Source organism: Mucor velutinosus (genome assembly GCF_035048745.1).
Source record: "Mucor velutinosus strain NIH1002 chromosome Unknown tig00001563, whole genome shotgun sequence".
NCBI lineage: Eukaryota > Fungi > Mucoromycota > Mucoromycetes > Mucorales > Mucoraceae > Mucor > Mucor velutinosus.
In genome coordinates, this window is record NW_027041904.1 from 3032034 (window position 1) to 3053668 (window position 21635).

Below are 21635 nucleotides of genomic sequence, written 5' to 3' on the forward strand. Positions count from 1 at the left end.
GCTGCATACATTGGCGCATTAAACGTTGCTCGCAAATGATAAAAAACACGCTTTTCAGTGACACTGGCAGAGATGAAAATTTATGGCATGTTTCATATCGTGTGTGGTACTCCTATTGAAATCTAAAAATTATCCTCCACTTTTGGAATCAAAACAATCGATGCAATCGCCCCTGATCAAATTGCTCTTATCCGATATCGAAAATACGTAATGGATTTTATAATGAAAATGTGAGTTGATTTGCTTTTCTTTCCACTACTATATACAAGTTTCACTTACAAGATGAAGTTGCACGCAGAATGAATGTAAACAGTCGAGGTATTGTATCAGTAGGTCATAGAGTGTGAAATTAGTATCAAAACGCGTGTGGAGAAAAGAGCTGAATACAACGTTTGCACAACACGGTAATAGCAAATGATACTGGATGAGGGGGGGGGGGAGTAGCCATATAATGCATCATGTCAGACCTAGTAGAGCAGCACAATATCAATTATTTTAGATGAGTAGATTCTGAAATGCAATACATCTTTCATGCGAACATGCTAACGTTGATAATGATGGTGATAAGGCTGTGTACTCGGTTTATAAGGGATGTGCTGGAAGCGGACAGTTGCTATTGCTTTTTATGGTACTTGTGAGCTATAGCGTCTAGAAAGCTTTAAGGATATAGGGGTTTTCAAACTTTTATCATAACGAGGTCAATGCGTATCGCGTTTGAAATGTTCAGGCGGATTACAGACATATGGGATGATTGTTCAAGCTGTACGACATACAGTATACTTTTGTAATACAAAAAAAAAAAAAAAAAAAAAAAAAAAAAAAAAAAACGTCATTTTGACAGAATCTCTACACTCTATCTTTACATACAAAGTCGCGAGCTCATGCAGACGACACCAAAGATCTGCTTACATTTACTTGTTTGCAAGGGGGAGCTGCGAGCTTTCCTAATTAGTAATTCATGTCAATTCCTGTTCCTGGTCATTGAAAAGGTTTCAAATGTAGTTTTTTTTTTTTTTTTTTCCAAGGGGAAACTCGAATTTCGGTGATTATTGTTGATTGTCCTCGATTAATCATATCAGATACCATACGTATGAAAATACCTTACGACATTTTTGAGTGTAGCAACTTGGGGCCAATTGACTACACATCATTACCGAGCACCAAGAATGCAAACTTAAACAATAAATATTATTTATTCATTCAGGAAAAGTGATATCGACGCTGTAATAGCAGTAAAAAAAAAAAGGGTCAATTGAAACTATTTGTTACTCTTCTTTTCGTTTGTATAATCATAGGGAAGCAACTTCTTGAAGCCAGCAATCAATTCATCTAACGTGCTGAACAGCTCATTGCTTTTCTCCAAGTACTGTGCATCCTTCTCATCCTCCTTTGAACCTTTACTACCATTGCTGCTAATAGCGGCCTCTTCATCGTATTCTTCGTATTCATCTGGATACTGACTGGCTTCACTCATGTTACTGTCGTCTTGGTTGTTGAGATGTACTTGAAAATGGTGCTCCAACTCATGAGGTTCAGAAAAGTGCTTCCAACAGGAGGGACAAGCAAGGCGCTCCACTTGACAATCGGCCTGGTCCTTGCTAAATTCATATGCAGGATCCCTGGGTCTATTTTGACCTGCTTTTCTAGCTGGCAATACCATCTGATGCTGGGTCTTCAAATGATTGATGAGGGATTTGGGCTGAGACATATCTGAGGCACACACAGGGCAATGATCGCGGAGGTAGGCAGTGATTCTTGGAGACATAGATGAGACTAAGACTCGATGGATAAAATCGAATAGAGAAATAGAGATTCAGAATGTGAGGTGGTTAATCGAGGTGTATTTATACTAAAAATGTTGCCAAAGCAAGAGTATTCTTGAATAAAGACGCATTATACACTCATAAAGTGCCACTTGTATTTGATTGTCTATGTATACATACGAATGACCTTGCAGCATTTCATTGAAATGATTGCCATCAAAACATTGGTTCAATCAAGCTTTCTTTGTTGGGCTCATGTATGGTTCTACATAGAGGGGATAATTTACATTGCATGTAATCGTGCGACTGATTTAGCAACTATTCGCACTTGTACATATCCATGATCTCCAATCTTGACCGTAAACTACCAACAGCAAATGTGTATCAAACTACAGGACAATTCTAATTGGATTGCCAGATACATTGGCTTTGATTGTTTCCATACAATTCAAGAACCTATAGCCTTGAAATGGATGAAAGTTGGAGTCTACATTGTACAAATTAGTCAATGTAGAGTCAGGGTAAATCCTCAAGAACAATGCTTTTGGAACTGCACTGTTGGATCAAACGTTTATTGGTAAAAAAAAAAAAAAAAAAAAAAAAAAAAAAAAAAAAAAAAGTATATCATAAAGTTATCCCTTTAGCTTCAAAATGTCTTTAAATAACTCGGTAACATCAGTTATCTGCTGAAATATAGATCGTACAGCTTCCTTCTCAAAAAACTTGCCATTGTAGACAAAATCAGGATCACTCTTGGCACCAGACCTGCGACGAGGAACAGTGACTCCAGGATCATGGTCATTCATATGCTTGTTGAGAAGCCCCAAATCATCTGTGTGGTACCAGCAGCTTGGACAAGCAAACTGCTGTTCATCGTACTCCTTGTTGCTATCAGTTTCATAAAAGTAATCTATGTTTCTTGGTCGATTGATGCCAACGGCTCGACTGGGGAATACATAACCATGGTGTTCTCGGATGTGTGCAATGCACTTGTTGGCCTTTTGGTAACCGGGTCGATGATCTTGGCAAATGTGGCAAGGATATACCAAGAAGAGAGTCTTGTTTTTACTGTTGGCCATAAAAAGACGATGATTGTTATGAATAGTTTGGAAAAAGAGAGATGCCATTACTGATTTTTAAGCTTTATTTATACTACTACTGAAGGCTCCCTCAGACAACATTTGCGTTGAGGTTGTTTTGTAACTACGGGAATGGCATGTGTCCTTTAGTTTTGTGGTCATCTGTGGCAACATGCTGCATATTTAGATCTTTGAACTTCCTAGGCCAGCAGGCACCATTGTACTCCCGTTTTTGTGATATCAAAACATTCTGAAGAAAAGAGATAATGAAAACCGAGGGCTCTCGAAACATGCACATGATCCACTAAATCAAATACGTGGCATACTGATTGATCTATCCATGGTGACCCCATTGTAAAAACTGGTGCAAACGGCGTCTTTGCAATTTACAAGGTGTTTTAAAGTGCTCATGATCATGGCTGATACAGAGGGGTTGAACTATTATGCACACTGTTTACGGCTTTTATTATGACAAACTGATCTAGCAAAACCACTGAATTTACTTTTGCTGTGTGGCTAAAAGTTCTTGCATACGTTGTTGTGTCTACTCATGAACTGAGAGTCAGTAAAGATGAATCATGTCCATATGAGCCTACATTACCTTGGATGTCAAATAATGAAAAACTGCCTCCTTTACCCAAGGTTGCTTATAGAAATCAGTTTGTCGCACATCCTCCAAATTGACCTTGGTTTCTCCCAAGATGGCCTACAACCATCCATCATCAAACAGTGCACAACCAACGACTAATGCATTATGAACATACCTCCAAATTTCTAGCTTGACTTGTAATCCATTTGTTTGTAAACTCGATTGGATCCATGGAGAACTGAGTCAAGAAATCCCGCTTCACTTTCGAATTGTTGATGCTTTGAACGCATTGCACAATCTTATCATCTAATGCCATCACTTCCTTTTGTGGTTGACTTGACGAAACGATATTCAGCATTTTCTGGCGCAGAATACTGTCCAGTTCCACATCCATATCATAGGCAGTGGGCCCTTGATTGAATTGCTTATCCACTCGAATCTTGTATTCAAGCACAATGGGGTCTGGTTGAGATAGATGGCGATTGATCAAGTCTGGTAAATCTGAAAAGTGCACTTGAGATGAGCCGAATAAATCTTTCAGTTTGTCGTCGCATTGAATCACTCGTTTGTCTTGTTTATCGTGTAATTGGCGAAGCTATTTTTTTTTTTTTTTTTTTTTTTTACCATCGCATTAGATCACTGTCAAAAGCCCTTCTCATCTATTTGCTTACCTTGACATAATTCCATAATTCATTGAGAATGTGTGGTTTAGCAGCCAAGGGAGGCGACACAATCTCTGCCAAGGCAGCGCTCAATTTGTATTTTTGAGGGTTGTAATCAGGTACAAGAATGATACGTGCATTTACATCCACATCTCCTTTGCGTTTCAGTTCGATGCCATCGGTATCCACAGCATTGGCTTGCTTATGCCACTATCACGATACACACGCTTGAATACCATGGTAATCGCTCCAACTGGTATAGTCTACATACCTCTGTGATGTTACCCTCTGGGAATGCTTCTGGATCACGGTCAAGTTCAACAATGATGGATTTGAAGAATGATGTAAACTTTTGAACTGGCTGTGCTTTTTTCGTTGGGATCAATGGCTAAATGAGCATTAGACATGAGTGTCAATAAAATACATGTAGCTGCTTACATCCAGCAATCTGCCCTCTATCCTCAGTGTCCAGGATGGTGCGTTGTCGTCATTCAGTTCAAAGCTTGTTGCTTCCTCTAGTTGTCCTGACTGATCAGCAGCTGTGTTGGATACAAAGATGCGAAGCGTACGACGCACTTTGGTAGGCTTCCCTAAAGCCTCTTGTATATCAAGTCGCTTTCTCATGATGGCTACATCCAAGTTCTTTTCAAATTCGCTCAATTCAGTATACAATTTCGACTCTGGCACGTATGCTTCAACCTATATATGCAGCAGTAGTGTGAGATGGCTGACTCGTATAGCATGTCAACAAGACATACCCTTGGTGGATTGTTGCGGTCTGTAGGCCTCTTTTTTCTACAAACATTGTTAGTTTCTTGTACATTGGCAATCTGGAGCAGCAGTACTTTATGTGCTTTGTGATAGAGTCTGCCTCAGCCAGTCTTCTTTTGATTTGTATCGTGGGTGTTATTGTGGATTGTTGCATATGGATGAGAAAGGTGAAAGAAAGGCAAAATCAAATGAGGAAAAAATTTATTTTTTAAAAAAAGGTCATTAAAGCAAAACAGGCGTAAAATAAACCGACTGGATATGCGACTAAAAATCTCTGCTCGTTCAAATGAAGCACACTGGAGAACATACCAGAGCTCGAATAGGTGCACCACAGGATGCTGATCACCGTAAGAGCAGTTCCAATAATGTTATCCAGCTTCAATACAACGCTAAATCCACTCAACATCACCATAGGCAACAAACAGTATCCCAACACACTTGCTGTTCTCGACCAATCAATGCCGTTTTCACTCATTAGATTCAGGATGAGGTAGATGCTAACAACGCCCATGACACCAACGCCATAAATATATCCAAAATGTGCTTTTCGTGACAGTAATAAGAATGTACCAAACAGAAAGATGAACAAAAGTGGACCTGCTAGATCAGTGTCGTCCATGATTGTATGAGGCACAGTGCGAAATGGATTTAACACGGCAAGACTCTATCTCTGTGGAATCAGTGATGAGTCCGAAAGCTCCCAATAACCAACGACTTACCTTTGTCTTGATGTGGCCAAAGTTGAGTCCAAGTTCTTCTAATAAGGGTGGTTCATCAGCAAACCCACCTGTTCCAAACGCGCTCCAGAAAGACCCAGAGGATCCAGTGGTATAATTGTAGTTGGGAGTATGCATATCGCCTGTGGGTGGACTACTGTAGTAATTGTTGGCATTGGTACTGTACTGGTCTCCATAATTTGATGAGTAAAATTGTAAGCCATCTCCTCCTCCACCACCACCACCAGCAGCGCCAGCAGGTGCAGTGGCAGAAGGCTGGCCATAGTATTGGTTTTGGCCTTGGTTGTTATCAAACAAGACTGAATGAACAGGTTGTCTCGAAGCCATATGTAATTAATTAATTGAATAGAGAAAAGAAGAGCGAAAAAAAGCTTGAACGTGGTCCTCTCAAATGAACGGCTTTCAAATCTCAGCCTGTGATGTGCAGCAGTGTTCTCTCGCTGCCAAGTTTGCATCATCCGCTTCTTTCTCTCTCTCTCTCTCTCTCTCTCTTCTTGATGCAATAGACAAGACATTAGGCACTATAACACCAATAAGCACTGTACATACAAAGTTGGATTTATTTAGAAAGGGATGATTTTTTTTTTTTTTTTTTTTTTTAGTAGAATGAAATGTTGGAATCGCCTTCAGCAGGAGCATCGAGGTCAACATATGATTTAACTTGACGAGGATCCTTGGGAAGCAGTGATTCCTCTAGATCCATCATGGCAGCATTAGCAGGAGCAGCTCTTGATCTTCTTGCAGCATTGACAGCATTAGCCCAACCAGCAGGATTCTCACTACCGCCAAAGCCAATACGAGGTATTTGATCCCAAGGCGTGCCAGGCACAGCAGCAGGCAAACCGCTCATGCGCATATTTTGATGTGGCATCATGAAGGGCTGTTGACCACCTGCGAATGGCATGTTCATGGGCACCATCTGTGTATTGGTGTGGTTCACTGTGCTAGGAATAATGTGATTTGGATCGCAAACATAATTGTTGTAGTATTCGACTTCTGATTTGATGCGTTCGATTTCCTCGGGATGTTTGGACAGAATATGTTTTTCCACATAGTCAAAGCCCTTGAACGCCTTGGAACATTCGCCGACTTGACATTTGTACTTGGATTCATGCTCCTTGAGGACATGTGATTTCACGTAATCGTCAATTTCGCTATTATACAGTGATGAGTGGCATTCCCCTAGGAATGTAGATCAGTCGCTTACGTTTGTAATACACGGCCACCCAAGCGCTTTAATTCGCGATCATCAGGTGTATGGATTTTGAGTGATATCTTTTGATCCAGATTCTTGGCCCATTGTGCGACTAGTATCAATGTGAGCATAGATCTCATTATGCGGATTGGCACTCGACAACTCACCTCCTCTCTCAGTTTTAGCGGCTTGCTTGGGATCTACAACTTCATCGGTAGCAGCGGCACTTGCGATGGTGCGGCAATGAGGATCACAGCACTTTCTCGACAATTCTTCAGCCGAGTCGCACTCCAGAGCACAGTAATAACAGTACATGTGAACACGTCTCAGATAAGCAATGATCATATCCAGCGACTTTTTCAGATTCCATCTATCCACAGACTCTTCTTCTTCTACTTTGCCATCTTCGCCTTCACCTGCTCCTTTGGACTCGTCTGGCTTGTGTTCGCTGATTACTTTTTGAGCACGCACTTCCACAGCCTTTAGGCCCTCTTGCGTATCTTCTCCTAGCAGGGATTCCAGAGCTAAAGCAACTTCCTTGGCTTGCTCCAAATCTTTTTGCAGTCGCTCGGTTGTGTTGGTGATGTCAGGTGCAATTCTTGGTGAACGTGTTTGAGTCGTGTTTTTACGGTTCATGGCCAGATGAAATACAAAATCATCCACCTTTTGGTTGTCCATGAGCTCGAACACTTTCTTCATGTCAGTGCCCTGCTTGAAATTGATCCAGCCAATGCGGTGAAACTTCTTGTTGGGTCCTGGTTCAGAAAGAGACAGGTAGTCGAATCCTTCAATCTTTTTGCACATCTGCAGAATGATACACATCAGCATGCGAAACACGAGAGCTGCCTGTCTGCTGCTTACCTCCATGATCTTTTCTCTGGCAATGGTGGGTGGTACGGTCTTGATGACCAGCCTTGTTTCGTACTCTGCATTAGCGTCATCTTCGTTGGATTCAGAGCCAACTGCTGCTTCAGCAGGCTCGTCCTCGTCGTTCTGTGTTGTGGTGGTGGTGGGCCCATCTTTGTCGTAATTCACCTTGTCATAGTCGCCACGCTCCAACTCTTCCAAAAATTCCTTCAAATAGCGACGTCTACGCACTTTGATATCGTCTAGTCGAGGAATGGAGATGGTTGGGTGATATTTGTCTTGGAACCACTCCTTGTCCTTGTTGGCGGCAAAGAATTGTGCGAGTAACCGGACGGCAAACTTCTCCTTGTACTGAGCAAACCGCTTTTGCATGTCTTCGTCGTCAATGCGCCGTGTGGATGTTCTTCTGGTGAATTCGAAAAAGTGCTTAAAGGGCACAAGGTAGTCTAGCTGTGCGGGATCCACTGGTGTGAATCTACAGTGCGTGTGTTAGTTGCCAGCAACCGTTTCTTTCCTTGGCATTCTACCTGTCGACATTGCCTGCCCAGCCCTGATTGACCATAGGCGCACTCATCATGTCTACCATCCAATGTGTGAGCACACACATATACACTCAATCATGTATCAACATTACATACCTATCATTGGATAGCCATTGCCAGCACCAGGCGCACCCACCGCAGGATTGTTGTTGGCAAAAGGCATAGGTCCAGGGATTTCAGGTTTGTTTCCATAGCGAGGACCAGGTACGTACCCATCGCGCTCATAGTTGGGGATGTAATGATCGGTTTCTGGATCGTTTCTGATATCTCTGTTGTTTCTATAGTTTCTCATGGGAGGAGGAGAGTATGAAGGTCTTCTTTTGTGTCGACGGTCTATTGTAATTTCATTTTTTTAAAAATAAAAGAATGAAAAGAACGATAATAATAATAATAATAGCAAGAATAAGATAAAGAAATAGGGAAAGATGGTTGTTATACCTTCAGGAGGAGTAGGGCTGCGTCGACCGCGCTTCTTTCGATCATAACGCTCGTATTCTTCACCATACCTCTCACGCTCTAAGCTTCGCTCATGTCGAAACTTATCACGCCCATGATTGCGAGAGGCATTTTCATCATCAGACCAGTCATTGAATCCCATGTTTCTTTAGCAAAGCGAACAAAGAAAATGGATAAAGTAGAGTAAAGTATGAAAAGAGAAAAAAAAAGGAGAACCTGATGGTTTCTTCAACTCTTATATATATATATATCGCCTTGATGACGACAACTACAAGAAGATCATACAGAGCTTCTCGGTTGTTTAAAGCTAATTTGGTGACCGTTTTGGTTTGATTCATGAAAATTTTGACATTTGCAATGAAAAGCTTTTTTTTTTTTTTCTCCCTTCTGCACACTTGACAAGAGTAAATCTCTCTCTCTCTCTAATACATTAACAATGGGAAAAGGTGGTTACGGTGAACAAAGAGGCGGTGGACGTGGTGGTTTCCGTGGAGGTACAGTATCCATCTCATGACAGTCTTCAACATCATTTTGGCTGGATGTCAAATGTCAACATGTATGGATCTCACTTACACACCTTCTTTTCATGATTTCACAGGTCGCGGTGGTGGACGTGGTGGTTTCAACAACTCATTCAATCAAGGACCACCTGCTGAAGTTGTCGGTAAGACTGTCGACCATGGATTTGATCCTGATTGCCCTGTGCTCACTCCATTTTGTAGTCGTCGGTGCTTTCCAAAGTGCATGTGAAGGTGAAATGGTCTGCAAATTGAACAACCCCAAGGTTCCCTTCTTCAATGCGCCCATCTACCTCGAAGATAAGACCATGATTGGCAAGATTGACGAAATCCTCGGCCCCTTGAACGAGATTTTCTTTACTGTCAAGATGCAAGATGGCCAAATTGCCAACAAATTCAAGAAGGATGACAAGGTCTACATTGGCCTCGATAAGCTCTTGCCAATGGACAGATTCTTACCCAAGCCCAAGGTTGCTGGCAAGGGTAACGTATAGACCTCACCTAAATGCATGAATGGAATGATATTGATTTGCCGTTCCTTATAGCTTCCAAGCCTACTGGTCTCCAAGGAAAGGTCGAAAAGAAGCAAAGCGCCGGATTCGGTGCCCGTGGCGGCCGTGGTGGTCGTGGCGGTGGTCGCGGCGGATTCGGTGGTGATCGCGGTGGCCGTGGTGGAGGCCGTGGTGGATTTGGAGGCTCTCGTGGTGGCCGTGGTGGATTTGGTGGCGATCGTGGTGGCCGTGGAGGCCGTGGAGGCTTCGGTGCACCTCGTGGTGGTCGTGGTGGATTTGGAGCATCTCGCGGCGGATTCAGTAGTGGAGGCGGTGGCAATCATGTCACCTTTTAAACAAACCAAATTGTACATATAAAGCCCTTTTTTTTTATGCAAATACGTTTTCTATAAATTACGGTAATTCAAATACACAGATTTGAGGAGACCCATACACGATGATTGGTTCCAGAGAGTATGAATAAATCATCATCATCATCATTTTTTGCAACCCATAAATACCTTGTTTTTTTCTTTTTTTCCTTGTATCTGTTTTTTTTTTCCACCTTTTATTTCACATCATTATGAGAATTTTATCCATCTATACACCCATACTAAAGACCTCTTGCTATACGAAGTCTGCCATAGTGTTCAGCATTTCTACCAAATCAAGCCGGTTCTACCACAGTGCTGATTACAGTGGAGGAGGGCTCATGGGAAGAGGCGATTTCCCAAATATGTCTATCCCACCTTCCTCTTCACATGCATCGTCATCATCGTCAAGAGGACCCGAAGATCCATTTGCTCATCTAGATCTTGGCCAAATCGCTGATCCACGCTCCGTAAGTGCTTGTGTTTATCCATGTGTATGTGTGTGTGTGTGTGTGTGCGTATTAAATTTGCATGCAAATTAGATTGTACAACATCTCAATGAGTATGTTATTGGTCAGGAAAGAGCAAAGAAAGTGCTTGCCGTAGCCATCTTCAACCACTACAACCGTGTAAGAGCCAATATGAAGCGCAGTTATTTGCAGCAACAGAAATTGCAGCATCAACAGCAACAGCAACAGCAGCAATTACAGCAACAGCAACAGCAGGCAGCCAATATCGATGGAGTCATTGCTGTGGATGAAAGACTTCATGCTGAGCACCACCACCAACCTACTACTCCACATCATGACGGTTACTACTCGAACCAAATACCCATTCAACCACATCCTGCTGAATTTCCTTCCACAGAACGAAGCATGTCATTTGGTACTTGAAACTCCAAGCTGCTTGATATTTGGCCTAACATGACTAATGATCAAACATCTAGGTGCACAAAGAAGAGCCTGGCTAAATCCCCCTACCGAGGCAACCAACGACAAGTCCGCTTTTCCCCATAATGATGCGAAAACAGCTTTAGCCGGCCTTGCAGACGACATAGCAGAGGAGGAAGAGGAGAGCACTGTTCATGACAAGAGTAATGTTTTATTGATCGGCCCCACTGGCTCAGGCAAAACACTGTTGGCAAGAACATTGGCTCAGGTATTACAAGTGCCATTTTCCATGTCGGATGCTACACCTTTCACACAGGCTGGGTATGTGGGAGAGGACGTCGAATTGGTCATCCAAAGATTACTCCAATCGTGTGATTTCGATGTGAAGAAGGCTGAAACTGGCATTGTATTCATTGACGAGATTGATAAAATCTCAAGAAGATCAGATAGTCATACAGCATCCAGAGATGTGTCTGGTGAAGGTGTACAGCAATCCTTGCTGCGAATGTTGGAAGGTACAGTCGTGAATGTTACTGACAAATCGGGTGCAGGCAACCACAAGCGAGGACCCAATGGTGGTGGATCCATGTCGCCCAACAAGGGAGAGACATACTCTGTTGATACGAGCAATATCTTGTTTATTCTGAGTGGTGCATTTATTGGACTAGACAAGATTATCGGCGATCGTATGTCTAAAGGAGTAAGTACTTTGGCATAAACGTTGATAGCAGCAGTAGATACTGACATGATATGTATAGTCCATTGGCTTTGCTGCCCAGCTGAAATCTGATGCTGATATTGAGAAGGAGAGCAAAGACTCTTTACATCAAGTGGAACCTACTGATCTTGTGAAATTTGGGTTGATTCCGGAATTCGTGGGCCGTGTTCCAGTAGTTGCCTCTGTCAATAACCTGCGTGTAGATGATCTTGTCCGTGTGCTCAAGGAACCAAAGAATTCTTTATTGAAACAATACGAAGGCCTATTCAAGCTGAACAATGTTGATTTGAGATTTAGTCAAAACGCATTAAGAGCTGTAGCTGCACAGGCCTTGGAGAAAAAGACGGGTGCTCGAGGACTGAGAAGAATCATGGTAAGTAGAGTGTGTAGAACCAGAGTATATGTATCATGCGCAATTAACAACAGTGATTAGGAAAACTTATTGTTGGAACCCATGTACGATGCACCAGCTTCTTGTATCAAGCAAGTCATTATTGATAGCAAAGTAGTCAACAACGAAAAGACACCCGTATACATCACATCTGGGAAATCACAATTGGCCGAGAAAATAATTGCTGAAGACGATGGTTTGGACTTGTCATCAACCGAAGACGATGTGCCTCAACAAATGACTCAAATATAACTGTAAAATCAAGCTGTAAATACCCCCCTTTTCTCCTCCTGTTTCTTTCCCTTTTCGCGTTACATTACCACTACATCAGTCGCTTTCTGTTTGCTTTTTTATTTTTATTTACGCCAAGTAATAAATTTCGAAAATCTGTAAAATGAAGCCTCCTCTCAAGATCATCTTCAAGTGATTATAACAATCAAAATTTGCTTGCTTAAACTGGACTCAATATGTTGGTGTCTAGGTAACTTTCCTCGGTCTGTGTGAGAAGTTATATCAGCATACTTTCTTAGGCAACCACGAATGTGTGAATGAGCTCTAATTTACTATATGCAGCCGACCAATTTTCCTCATGGAGAATTCATTCGTTTTGATGATATTTCTTAAAACTGCCAGAGATCTCTTTAGTGGTGGAGAATAGTGTGTTGTTTAAAAATCGGTTATTTTGCCTCAATAACTAGCTTGAATAGAATGAACAGCGACAGTTTGCAACACCATAATTGCAAGTGACAGATCGAACAGATGTTGGAAAACGGTGTATTAAAAAAAAACAGCTTGGTAGTAGCTTGCACCTACTGCGATACTTCCTTTCAAAAATCGGGTTTGACACTTAAATTGGAGTTCACTGTCGCAAAACAACATGCTTTCCCTTAATAACAACCGCACAACAGAAGCATCTATACGGTGCCCAAGTCTATAAAATAAATTCAGGGTGTGGTATGACTAGTAACAATGCACAAAAATACTTTATATGCGCTACTATAGCAAAAGTTAGCCTTGACCGATCGTTTTTTTGACAATTTGGCAGGGGAAGACCTTTTCGGCAGTGTAGCTCCGTGAAATTATATAAACCCGATCTTAATATTACGGTTTGTTGATGTCGATTCTTGTCTCACAGAATACGTAGGTATCATGAGTTTCTGTTCGCTCAACTATGATACAAGACTTCGTTGTTTAATCCCCCAATGATGCTGACACTGACTCAATCTGTCTCGTAGTATCAGCCATTTTTCCTTGATTATGATTGTCCAACATTATTGTGGATAGACTTTATGTCTAGATTTTTGGCTAGATATAGCATCTCTGTTGTGGACAACCATCAAGAGGGTCTTGCTGACTTGATAAGCATCTTGATCAATCCGAGCAAGTCGTTAGATTCAAATTTTCATAGTATCGCTGATGCTCAAGTTTTAAAATCACTGTAATCGAGCATCTCAAAAAGAAAGATCGGATGGTCAGAATTAGAATAAACGTGTAGATAACTTAGAGATTGAGCTCCGTGCAATGCAGAACATCAGGGACATTAGACAGAACTGCAATTTAATTACTTCTTTGGCAGCACGACATACTACGCCTTGTTTTTAGGCCAAATTCTGTCCAAACTTAGCCATTTGAAGCACGAATAACTCATGCTACAAAGCGTTGTGGACGCTTGGAATATGACCAAACATCTCTCCTTTGATACGCCTTACTTACTGATGCTTTATCTCAATTTTTTTTGGTCATTGCAAATTCATGAAAATCCTCATTTTTGCATGAGTATTAGCAAGGGAAGATTCTTGAAAATCAAACGATCGCGTTTTTCACCCCAAAAATGAAGACTTTTCCTGTGATACATATCAGACCAACTTGACCGTAAAGATGGAATGCAACATTGAATGCTCTTTCTATGAGGCTTGCATATGCTAGGTTTTGACATTTCTGCAGAAAACCTATTTTCATAATTTTGCTAATTGCTCGCTACTTTCAGTCTAAAAGCAGTACATAATTAGCATCACTCGATACGTCTTCATTGACTCTTTATAAATGCATTAGAAAGTAAAGCATAACAACGACAATTTTCATAGTCAGGTTTAGCAAAAACGTTTATAGAATGTGAGATCAAGTCAAATTTGAACACGAAAATACCCACTGCACAATTTCAAATTAAATTGCAGCAGTTACAACTACCACGGCAGAAGACTGAGGCCAAATCTACTGGCCGTGACGTCGGTTAGGGCGCCCTCTCATTTTTTCATACCACCGTTTTTTTTTACCCTTTTTGCAAAACGCATTTAATATCAAACTATATTGGTTTCGGAATCCTTTTGGTTGAAAATAATACTCTAGCTTCTGATGACATGGATTTGCACTGTTACAAGTACTTGATACTGCTTCTTTGAGGTGGAATACGGTAGGTATCATTCGATAACGAGCATTGACATACTTAAAATCAGCACTAATCGAATTTGTTTATTAGGTTTTGATTATTTTTTGTCTGTTTGACGTTGATGCTGCTGTCATTACTTCTCCGCTATTTCTACTGCTTGCTTCTTTGGTTTATCATGTCTGGTGGTTGCTTCTTTGGTTTTTATCTTTGGCGGTTACTTCTTTAATCTTTGTCTGGTCTCTGGTGTCGCCCGTTCTTCGTTTTTCTAGGTTGTTATTGCTGCTTCTGGTGTTGCTTCTGGTATTGCTGCAGGTGGTGTTGCTGCAGGTCTTGCTGCTGCTGCTAACCTGGTCTTTCCTGGTCTACTACTGTATTTGGTGCATGCTCGTTCTCTGGTCTGTCTCCGGTGATTGCCCATACTCTTCTTCTGGTATATCTGTGGCTGCGGTTAGTGGTAAGTATGTCCTTTCTTCTGGTCGCAATAATATAAAACTTCTTTGAACGCTTATATTATTGCTTCCTTTTTCGTGATAATGCATTCATGATGCTTGCGTTGTTGCGTTTTTTTTCTTCTTTTTCTTTTGTTGGTAGTGTTTCCTCTGTAGCTTTATATGAAACAACATTAGTCATTATGCTGTATCGCAAACTTATAATACCACTGTTGCTTCTGCAGTTGTGCGTATTTGTGTCATGTTGCTTTACATCCGACTATTACTACCATGCACGTTGCTCATGCATGCATTTTTCTTGCAACAACAACGAGCTTTTTTAAACATCTTTGATGTTGTAATTGTAATACTTTTCTTTGGCTCGCTTCGTGTGAGTGTCTCTTTTTTGCCTACATACTACTATACTCTTAGAGTATTATGTACTTTTCTTCTTACTTTTATTATTATTATGTTTCATTTGGAGCATACCTTTTTTACGTTGTGGTGGACGTGCCTATCGCTGAAGCTCAACAAGACTTTATCCGAGGCTAGGAGGTGGATAGGCTGCCTCCACTTGGTTATCGCTACTTACTTTAGTGATGATTGAGGGTCTCAATGCCTGAACTTAAAGCTAGGTGGTGTAAGTAAGGCATGCTCTAGCACCTGAGGGAGATTTGATGATAGCAGCGGCTATATTGCTATTATAGCGGCGCTTAAAATTTTGCCTCACATCAAAACAGGGGGAAACCCTCGCAAAATTTTTTTTAGGTCATCGGAGTTTTCAAGCAATCTGATTGGCTGAGAGTTTGAAAGAGAAATGGTCTACAACTAGTTGGTTTTCTGTTGATCTGCCGTTTAACATTATTTTGTTTTTTGTAATAATAAAAGCGTAATCAAATGGAAACAATTTAAATAATCTTGTGGAATTTGAGGCTTTACAGACTAAAATTCACGGAAAAAAAAGAATAAAAAAACAGTAATGTCAACTTGATAAAGGTATATTTTATTATCAAACTGACAGGTGTAAAGTAAACTGAAGTCTCTCTACTGGCCAGGTAGATGATCCTTCTTATATACTATAACAATGGATAAAAGTTCTATTAATTAGATTGACAAATAAGTCAACTCAGATCAACTAATGTCTAATCATGCTAAAAGACAACTCCAGCAAGCTAATCATGATTTAGCTCTGTCTGGGTGAATAATTAGACTCTCATCCGAAGTACCCTGATCTATCCTTTCTATAAGGATAATTAATATCGATCTAGTAGCATGTATCCGATAGGTACAGTCTTCTTAGTCTATATTAATAGTACATATCTGAGTGTATATCGCTAAGCATACATCTTTAGCATGTATCTGGATATATGGCATGTCTATAGCATATCGTATGCATGTCTATAGCATGTCTCATATATAGTACAAGTCTGTAGTACATAAAGTATCTGTAGCTAGTATCACGGATATAAGCATGTGTCTTATAGCGTGGATCATAAAGTGCACATCTGAAGCAACAAGCTCATATTGCATTAATCTTGGTGCCTATACAGATATGGTAAACATCCGTAGTCAATGTCGGAATACAAGTATAAGTCTATAGTGCCATCCATGTCCGTGGTGCCATCTATAGCCTATATCTTATATAGTATGAATCTTATAGTACTAGCGTATCTGAAGTCCATATCTTCTTATAGTATAAATCGATATCGTACATCTAATCCAGTGTACATACAGTTTATATCTAAATCTGGTAACTGGATGAACTGTCGGAATGCAGATCATAGTGGATGTATTCCACAAATCTTTTTTCAGGAGTAATATAAGGTACGATCATTGAATTTATCACCCCCTATTAAAAAATTTTATGTGAGTGATATTTTTTTAATTGTATTTCGTAAGGGAAATCATAATGTAATAATAATAGGCACTACAGCGTTACGGTACATCATTGTTTTCTAACATGAATGTTTCAATTTTTCCATCAAGATTTTCTATTTTATATATCATATCCAAGACTCTGCACGTGCAAACATGATATTTCACATTTCGAAATTTGGACTGTCCGGTACCAAGTTTTGAAAACTTGATGCTGGAGCCTTGAGACTAGTATATTCCTGATTTATCAAGGACCAAATGTGAATTAAATTAGCATAAAAAGTACCGTTTATTAAGATGGATATAACGTGGGTATGATGAATTCGTAATAATAAGTCGATGATAATAATCAGTTGTCAACTGTATCTAAAACGAAAGCAAAAAGCTTCTTTATTACAGGGCATCTAGCTTGCTTAAATATGGTAGATCCCTGGTCAATGACTACTACGTTGAGATGGTATATAAATAGCAGGCCACTGGGGCCTTATGGATTGTTGGTATAGCTTGTTGAGAGGCCACCTAAGTCGATATGTTTCATGTAGTGTAGGTGGATCTCGATATCTTGACATTGGGGAGATTGAATGTATTGTAGTTCCTGAGGCACATGTGCACACACAATTGACTGGACTTGTAAACATAGATGTGATGTAATACGATAAACATCACCTATGCTGCTACACTGTAAAAGGTGGCTTTAGGAGAAAGTGAATGTAGCCTAAGTGTTGCATACAAGCATGCAACAGGGTATTTATAATAATGAATTACGGGTGATGGGAACTAATGGGTAGGGCCCCATTAGATTTAGTCGTATGTGGGTAATAGATGCAGTTATGCTATATGATATGTTTCAATGGTAATTTTGCTATAAGGTATGTTTCATGGCTGTCACCTTGGGTATTTTTGGTACGATTATCCGTCAATTTATTTCCAAATGCAGATATTGTAATTCTGATAGATTAGTTCCTATATCGGTTTTTTGCCCTCTAAACGATGGTGCAATTGAAATTTGCGTAGGTAGCATGGTTGTTGAGAAAAGGGAGATTTTAGAAAATAGTTCATTTTGAATAGATGCTGCGGCAGTGAAAAGGGGGTTAAAAAAGCAGGTAGAATATTGTTAAAACCCTTCTTTATTTGCATCTCGGAGATGATCTACATCCTAAACAATATCTCTTATCTGGCAGCAGTTTAGTAGTTGCCATTGATTCCATTATTTTATATATTTTTGTTGGGTCATTTAGTTGTTGATCTGATGGATCAAAAACGGTATTTCAATATATGGTTATTGAATCATGCGTAAAGAGTAGCTCTTCATTTTTGAGCCTGTATCCCTTTTAGGTATATTCATGTTATAACACATTACAACACCCTTGACATTTACTTTAATATCTATCATCTTGTTATGTCAAAATAATACAATGTAAAATTGAATCTGCCAAAGAATTACACTTTTATTGAGAATGCATCCCAAGGATGCATTTATATACTTTTCATTATGCTAGGGTTTACAGCATGATGATGAACTATAATACAAATAGGTTTACTATCTACCCAACAATTGATTTGTAAATCATGATTAGCATGATTTACCCAAAGGACCTAAGAATAGCCTAAAACCTTTAGTGTGAGACCTTGCTATGACATTTGATATAACACAACTCTTATTTTTAGAGCATTTAACTTTTGCTATCATCATGCTAATACTATTATTATGCATGCTTATCTGCTGATGGTAGCATGGTTTGATTGAGATGACATTTATTTTGGGCTTTGTTTACGATGGAAATCTAGTCTAGTTCACTTCAGCTGTTAGTAAAAGTTTTTAAATTTACTATATGAATGTAGTATGTATGTGTAGTAGAAGTTGTAGAAGAAACTTTTTTTTGACTAGGACATGCTTGATGTGAGGTTATGGAAAGTGATGCCAATGAGTAATGACGGAAAATGTTCCAAATGACCGATTTTCAAAGGGGCATATCTCTAAATCTTACTAAGTGAATGAGAGCTTCTAATAGCTTTTGTTTCTTTTTCAATTCCCTATACAATGGTATGGTTATTATAGATAAATAAATAAAAAGTTGAATATCCCCTGCTTGTAGCTCATAAAATATAGGATTTTGAGCAAATTTATGAAGGGAACGCACATCTGGTACTTGAAACCCTTATATTATAATGGATATAATGTAGAGCTATTGAATGGTATTTGTTTTGTGAGAATCCGGTGAGTGTTTGTTGAGATATCGCCAAAAAAGGGTATCATGCAAAGTCATTGATTTTCCTTCAAAATCTGCCTGTGACAGCAAGCAAAAAATCTAGTAACCTTTTTTTGGTCAGGACAATATTGTCAATATTTTATGATAGAGTCAGGCCAGAGCTTCAAGTAATAGCTCATTCGATAGGAAATTTTTTAGTCTACAATGTTTAGTAATGCTTAAAAAATGTTTTCATGACAGCTGCGCACTTTAATTCTTTAAAAACTTACTATGGACTGATGAAGGCAGTTATTACTGTTGAAAAGATTGCTGGATTTTTAGATTTTTAAACCTTTTTCTCAGTTTTCTCGCAGTAGATGACTTCTGGTCGCGCAATTGCATTTTGTCTTTATAAATAACTAAAATATTACGTAATAAAATAGTATTGTTATAGTCCAGTGAGTAACGCGTTCAAGTGAAAGTTATAAGGCCACAAGTTCGGCTCCTGCTGCGCTCATTTTTTTTTGTCTTTCCCATCCTTAACGTATGATGTTTTCGTGTGGAAGGTTATAGCCATTGATTTTACAAGTAGAAATGTATATGAGATGAAAAAGTTTTTGTTTCTTTTTTGTTTGGCAAACTGTGATAGTTGCCTGTATGTGTACTACAGTCTCCGTGTTCCTTTTTGTTGTATCTGCGAGAGATGTTAGTTTGAACGAACTGTACACCAGATTGAAGAAGCTCAAAACCAAAGTTATACTCTTCTTAATTGTTACTGATAATCATTATTGTAAACGTTATCTGTAAAGAGGTTATTTATTCATACTATATCAATTACTAACTAATTTATCAAAGTGTGTTACAATTTCTATTCAAGAAAATAAAACATAACCATTGACTGTAGTAGTGCCTGACCTAAAGGCCACATACTCCAGAACGGCAGGTTTCAATGCAATCATCGCTGCTAGTGCAGCAATAGCCTGAGTCGCCGTTGCCTTGCTTTTTGCCCGATACGCCAGCTGTACATTTTGTAGATGTAGATGTGGGAGCTTTGGTAGTAGTGGTCTTGGTTGTCGCTTTAGATGTCGTTTTGGTGGTGGTCGTTGTCGTTTTGGTGGTGGTCGTTGTCGTTTTGGTGGTGGTTGTTGTCGTTTTAGTGGTGGTAGGCTTGGTTGTTGTTGCTTTAGTGGTTGAAGAACTAGTGCTAGTAGCGGTAGGTGTTGTCTTGGTAGTAGTTGAGCCGTCAGCGCCATACGTAGGATACTCGAAATCTTCCCAATAAATGTCTTTGGTAATACCGTTACAGGACAATGCAGGAATGACATTGAAGGTCTTTGTTAATTTGGGCAACCAGAACATGGACATGTTGACAGTGGCGTGATTGAGCTCATGTTCCAATACAATATGACCGGATGTATCCTTTCCACTCTTATACGTATTTATCCAATTAGAGAAATAGCCATCCACGACAGCAGGAGAGAGTGAGCCGGAACCCAAGGCTGGAAGATTCCAATCTTCAGAATCTCGGTCCCAAAGCACAGTACGCATGCCCATTTGCCATGCGATTGCACGTACACGATCATCAACATCACCTTGAGGAGGACGGAAGCATCTTGAAGTGACGCCTGTAGCGGCCTTGATAGCTTTCAATGTCCAATACAGCTCAGCTACAATCTGAATATTGGTTTGAGTTGTCAAGGGTGGATGCGACCATGTGTGGACACAGAGCTGATGGCCATCATTCAAACCTCGCTGAGCTGCAGCAGGATAGGTTGCAACATTTGAGCCAATGTACTATAAGCATATTAGAGCATGTACAGGAGACAACATGATAGTTGACACTTACAAATAAAGTAGAATGAAGGTTGTTCTCAGCCAAAAAGTTGTAAAGAGCTGGCTCAGCATACTTGTTTTCAACAGCAGCATTGGAGTCAGTGTATCTATTAAATGGACCATCATCATAGTTTAAACCCCAATCGCCTCTACAGAATGAATGAGTACAATGCGACATGTCATAAATCAAATGACCTTACTTGTTGGGACATGTATAAATGTCTGGAGGTAGCAGGTTTGTCTTGGGAACTACACAGTTTGTGCTGGACCACCAACAGTAAGGGTCGCTGGCACCATCAGAGCTCGAGACCCAGCTTCCATCCGATTTTTGCTTTCTAACAGGTGCTTTTGGGATTTTGCTGAGATCGAGCTTGTTATACACAGCCTGTACTTCTGGATGATTTGTATCTGGCTTTGACCATGGCTCGGGGAACCCGCTCAATGGAGTGGTAGACAGGGTAGATGAAGTGTCATAAGGACCCGGATTATAAGATGTAACTACGCCGGTTGGTTTAGCCATGGGAGGGAAAGATGGGGAGAATTGAGGAGCATAATTGTAGCGTTTATTGATTGTTGCGCCGTAAACTTGGGCAACAGCCGCAAACAGAACGATGGAATTGGTAATAATCATACTATACTAAATCAATAAAGAATGAATACACCTTTGATAAACAGACAAAAGATTTAAGAGGAAAAAGGAAAGAGATAAAGAAGATGGACGATAATGAAAGGGGAGGAGAGGGATAGATAGATGAGGATCAGATCAATACATACAAGTATTTATACATATACACATACAGTATCTTGAGTTACCTAAAATGTCGCAGGGACATCACTTTTCTGTTCCTTATTAGATTGAAAGAGTCGGGAACGAGTATCAAAAA

The 21635-nt window shown here is 40.1% G+C and overlaps 8 protein-coding genes across 8 annotated transcripts; 2 read left to right on the forward strand and 6 right to left on the reverse strand.

The window, feature by feature from the left end:
* Positions 1-1258: 1258 nt before the first annotated feature.
* ATC70_009605 (putative NRPS-like protein biosynthetic cluster) lies at positions 1259-1765 on the reverse strand (the record flags this gene model as incomplete). Its single annotated transcript, XM_064828834.1, has 1 exon — positions 1259-1765. The coding sequence occupies one exon, from the start codon at positions 1763-1765 to the stop codon at positions 1259-1261; it is 507 nt and encodes a 168-aa protein (XP_064686036.1).
* Positions 1766-2395: 630 nt separating this feature from the next.
* On the reverse strand, positions 2396-2842 carry ATC70_009606 (uncharacterized protein; the record flags this gene model as incomplete). Its single annotated transcript, XM_064828835.1, has 1 exon — positions 2396-2842. The coding sequence occupies one exon, from the start codon at positions 2840-2842 to the stop codon at positions 2396-2398; it is 447 nt and encodes a 148-aa protein (XP_064686037.1).
* A 499-nt stretch (positions 2843-3341) lies between these two features.
* Positions 3342-5018, reverse strand: ATC70_009607 (uncharacterized protein; the record flags this gene model as incomplete). The annotated part of the gene is made up of 8 exons (XM_064828836.1): positions 3342-3386; positions 3444-3548; positions 3607-4026; positions 4103-4303; positions 4365-4481; positions 4532-4792; positions 4852-4888; positions 4939-5018. 8 exons carry the CDS (start codon positions 5016-5018, stop codon positions 3342-3344), a joined length of 1266 nt encoding a protein of 421 aa, XP_064686038.1.
* A 54-nt stretch (positions 5019-5072) lies between these two features.
* Positions 5073-5928, reverse strand: ATC70_009608 (uncharacterized protein; the record flags this gene model as incomplete). Its single annotated transcript, XM_064828837.1, has 2 exons — positions 5073-5528; positions 5584-5928. The coding sequence occupies 2 exons, from the start codon at positions 5926-5928 to the stop codon at positions 5073-5075; spliced, it is 801 nt and encodes a 266-aa protein (XP_064686039.1).
* Positions 5929-6199: 271 nt separating this feature from the next.
* On the reverse strand, positions 6200-8803 carry ATC70_009609 (uncharacterized protein; the record flags this gene model as incomplete). Its single annotated transcript, XM_064828838.1, has 7 exons — positions 6200-6755; positions 6809-6908; positions 6964-7600; positions 7658-8138; positions 8191-8242; positions 8302-8538; positions 8644-8803. 7 exons carry the CDS (start codon positions 8801-8803, stop codon positions 6200-6202), a joined length of 2223 nt encoding a protein of 740 aa, XP_064686040.1.
* Positions 8804-9097: 294 nt separating this feature from the next.
* RAM1 (CAAX farnesyltransferase (FTase) subunit beta) lies at positions 9098-10026 on the forward strand (the record flags this gene model as incomplete). Its single annotated transcript, XM_064828839.1, has 4 exons — positions 9098-9155; positions 9260-9325; positions 9384-9662; positions 9725-10026. 4 exons carry the CDS (start codon positions 9098-9100, stop codon positions 10024-10026), a joined length of 705 nt encoding a protein of 234 aa, XP_064686041.1.
* A 227-nt stretch (positions 10027-10253) lies between these two features.
* HAT2_2 (Histone acetyltransferase type B subunit 2) lies at positions 10254-12292 on the forward strand (the record flags this gene model as incomplete). Its single annotated transcript, XM_064828840.1, has 5 exons — positions 10254-10511; positions 10584-10926; positions 10988-11631; positions 11690-12022; positions 12083-12292. 5 exons carry the CDS (start codon positions 10254-10256, stop codon positions 12290-12292), a joined length of 1788 nt encoding a protein of 595 aa, XP_064686042.1.
* A 7541-nt stretch (positions 12293-19833) lies between these two features.
* ATC70_009612 (uncharacterized protein) lies at positions 19834-21382 on the reverse strand (the record flags this gene model as incomplete). Its single annotated transcript, XM_064828841.1, has 3 exons — positions 19834-20712; positions 20765-20900; positions 20952-21382. 3 exons carry the CDS (start codon positions 21380-21382, stop codon positions 19834-19836), a joined length of 1446 nt encoding a protein of 481 aa, XP_064686043.1.
* Between the last annotated feature and the right edge of the window lie 253 nt (positions 21383-21635).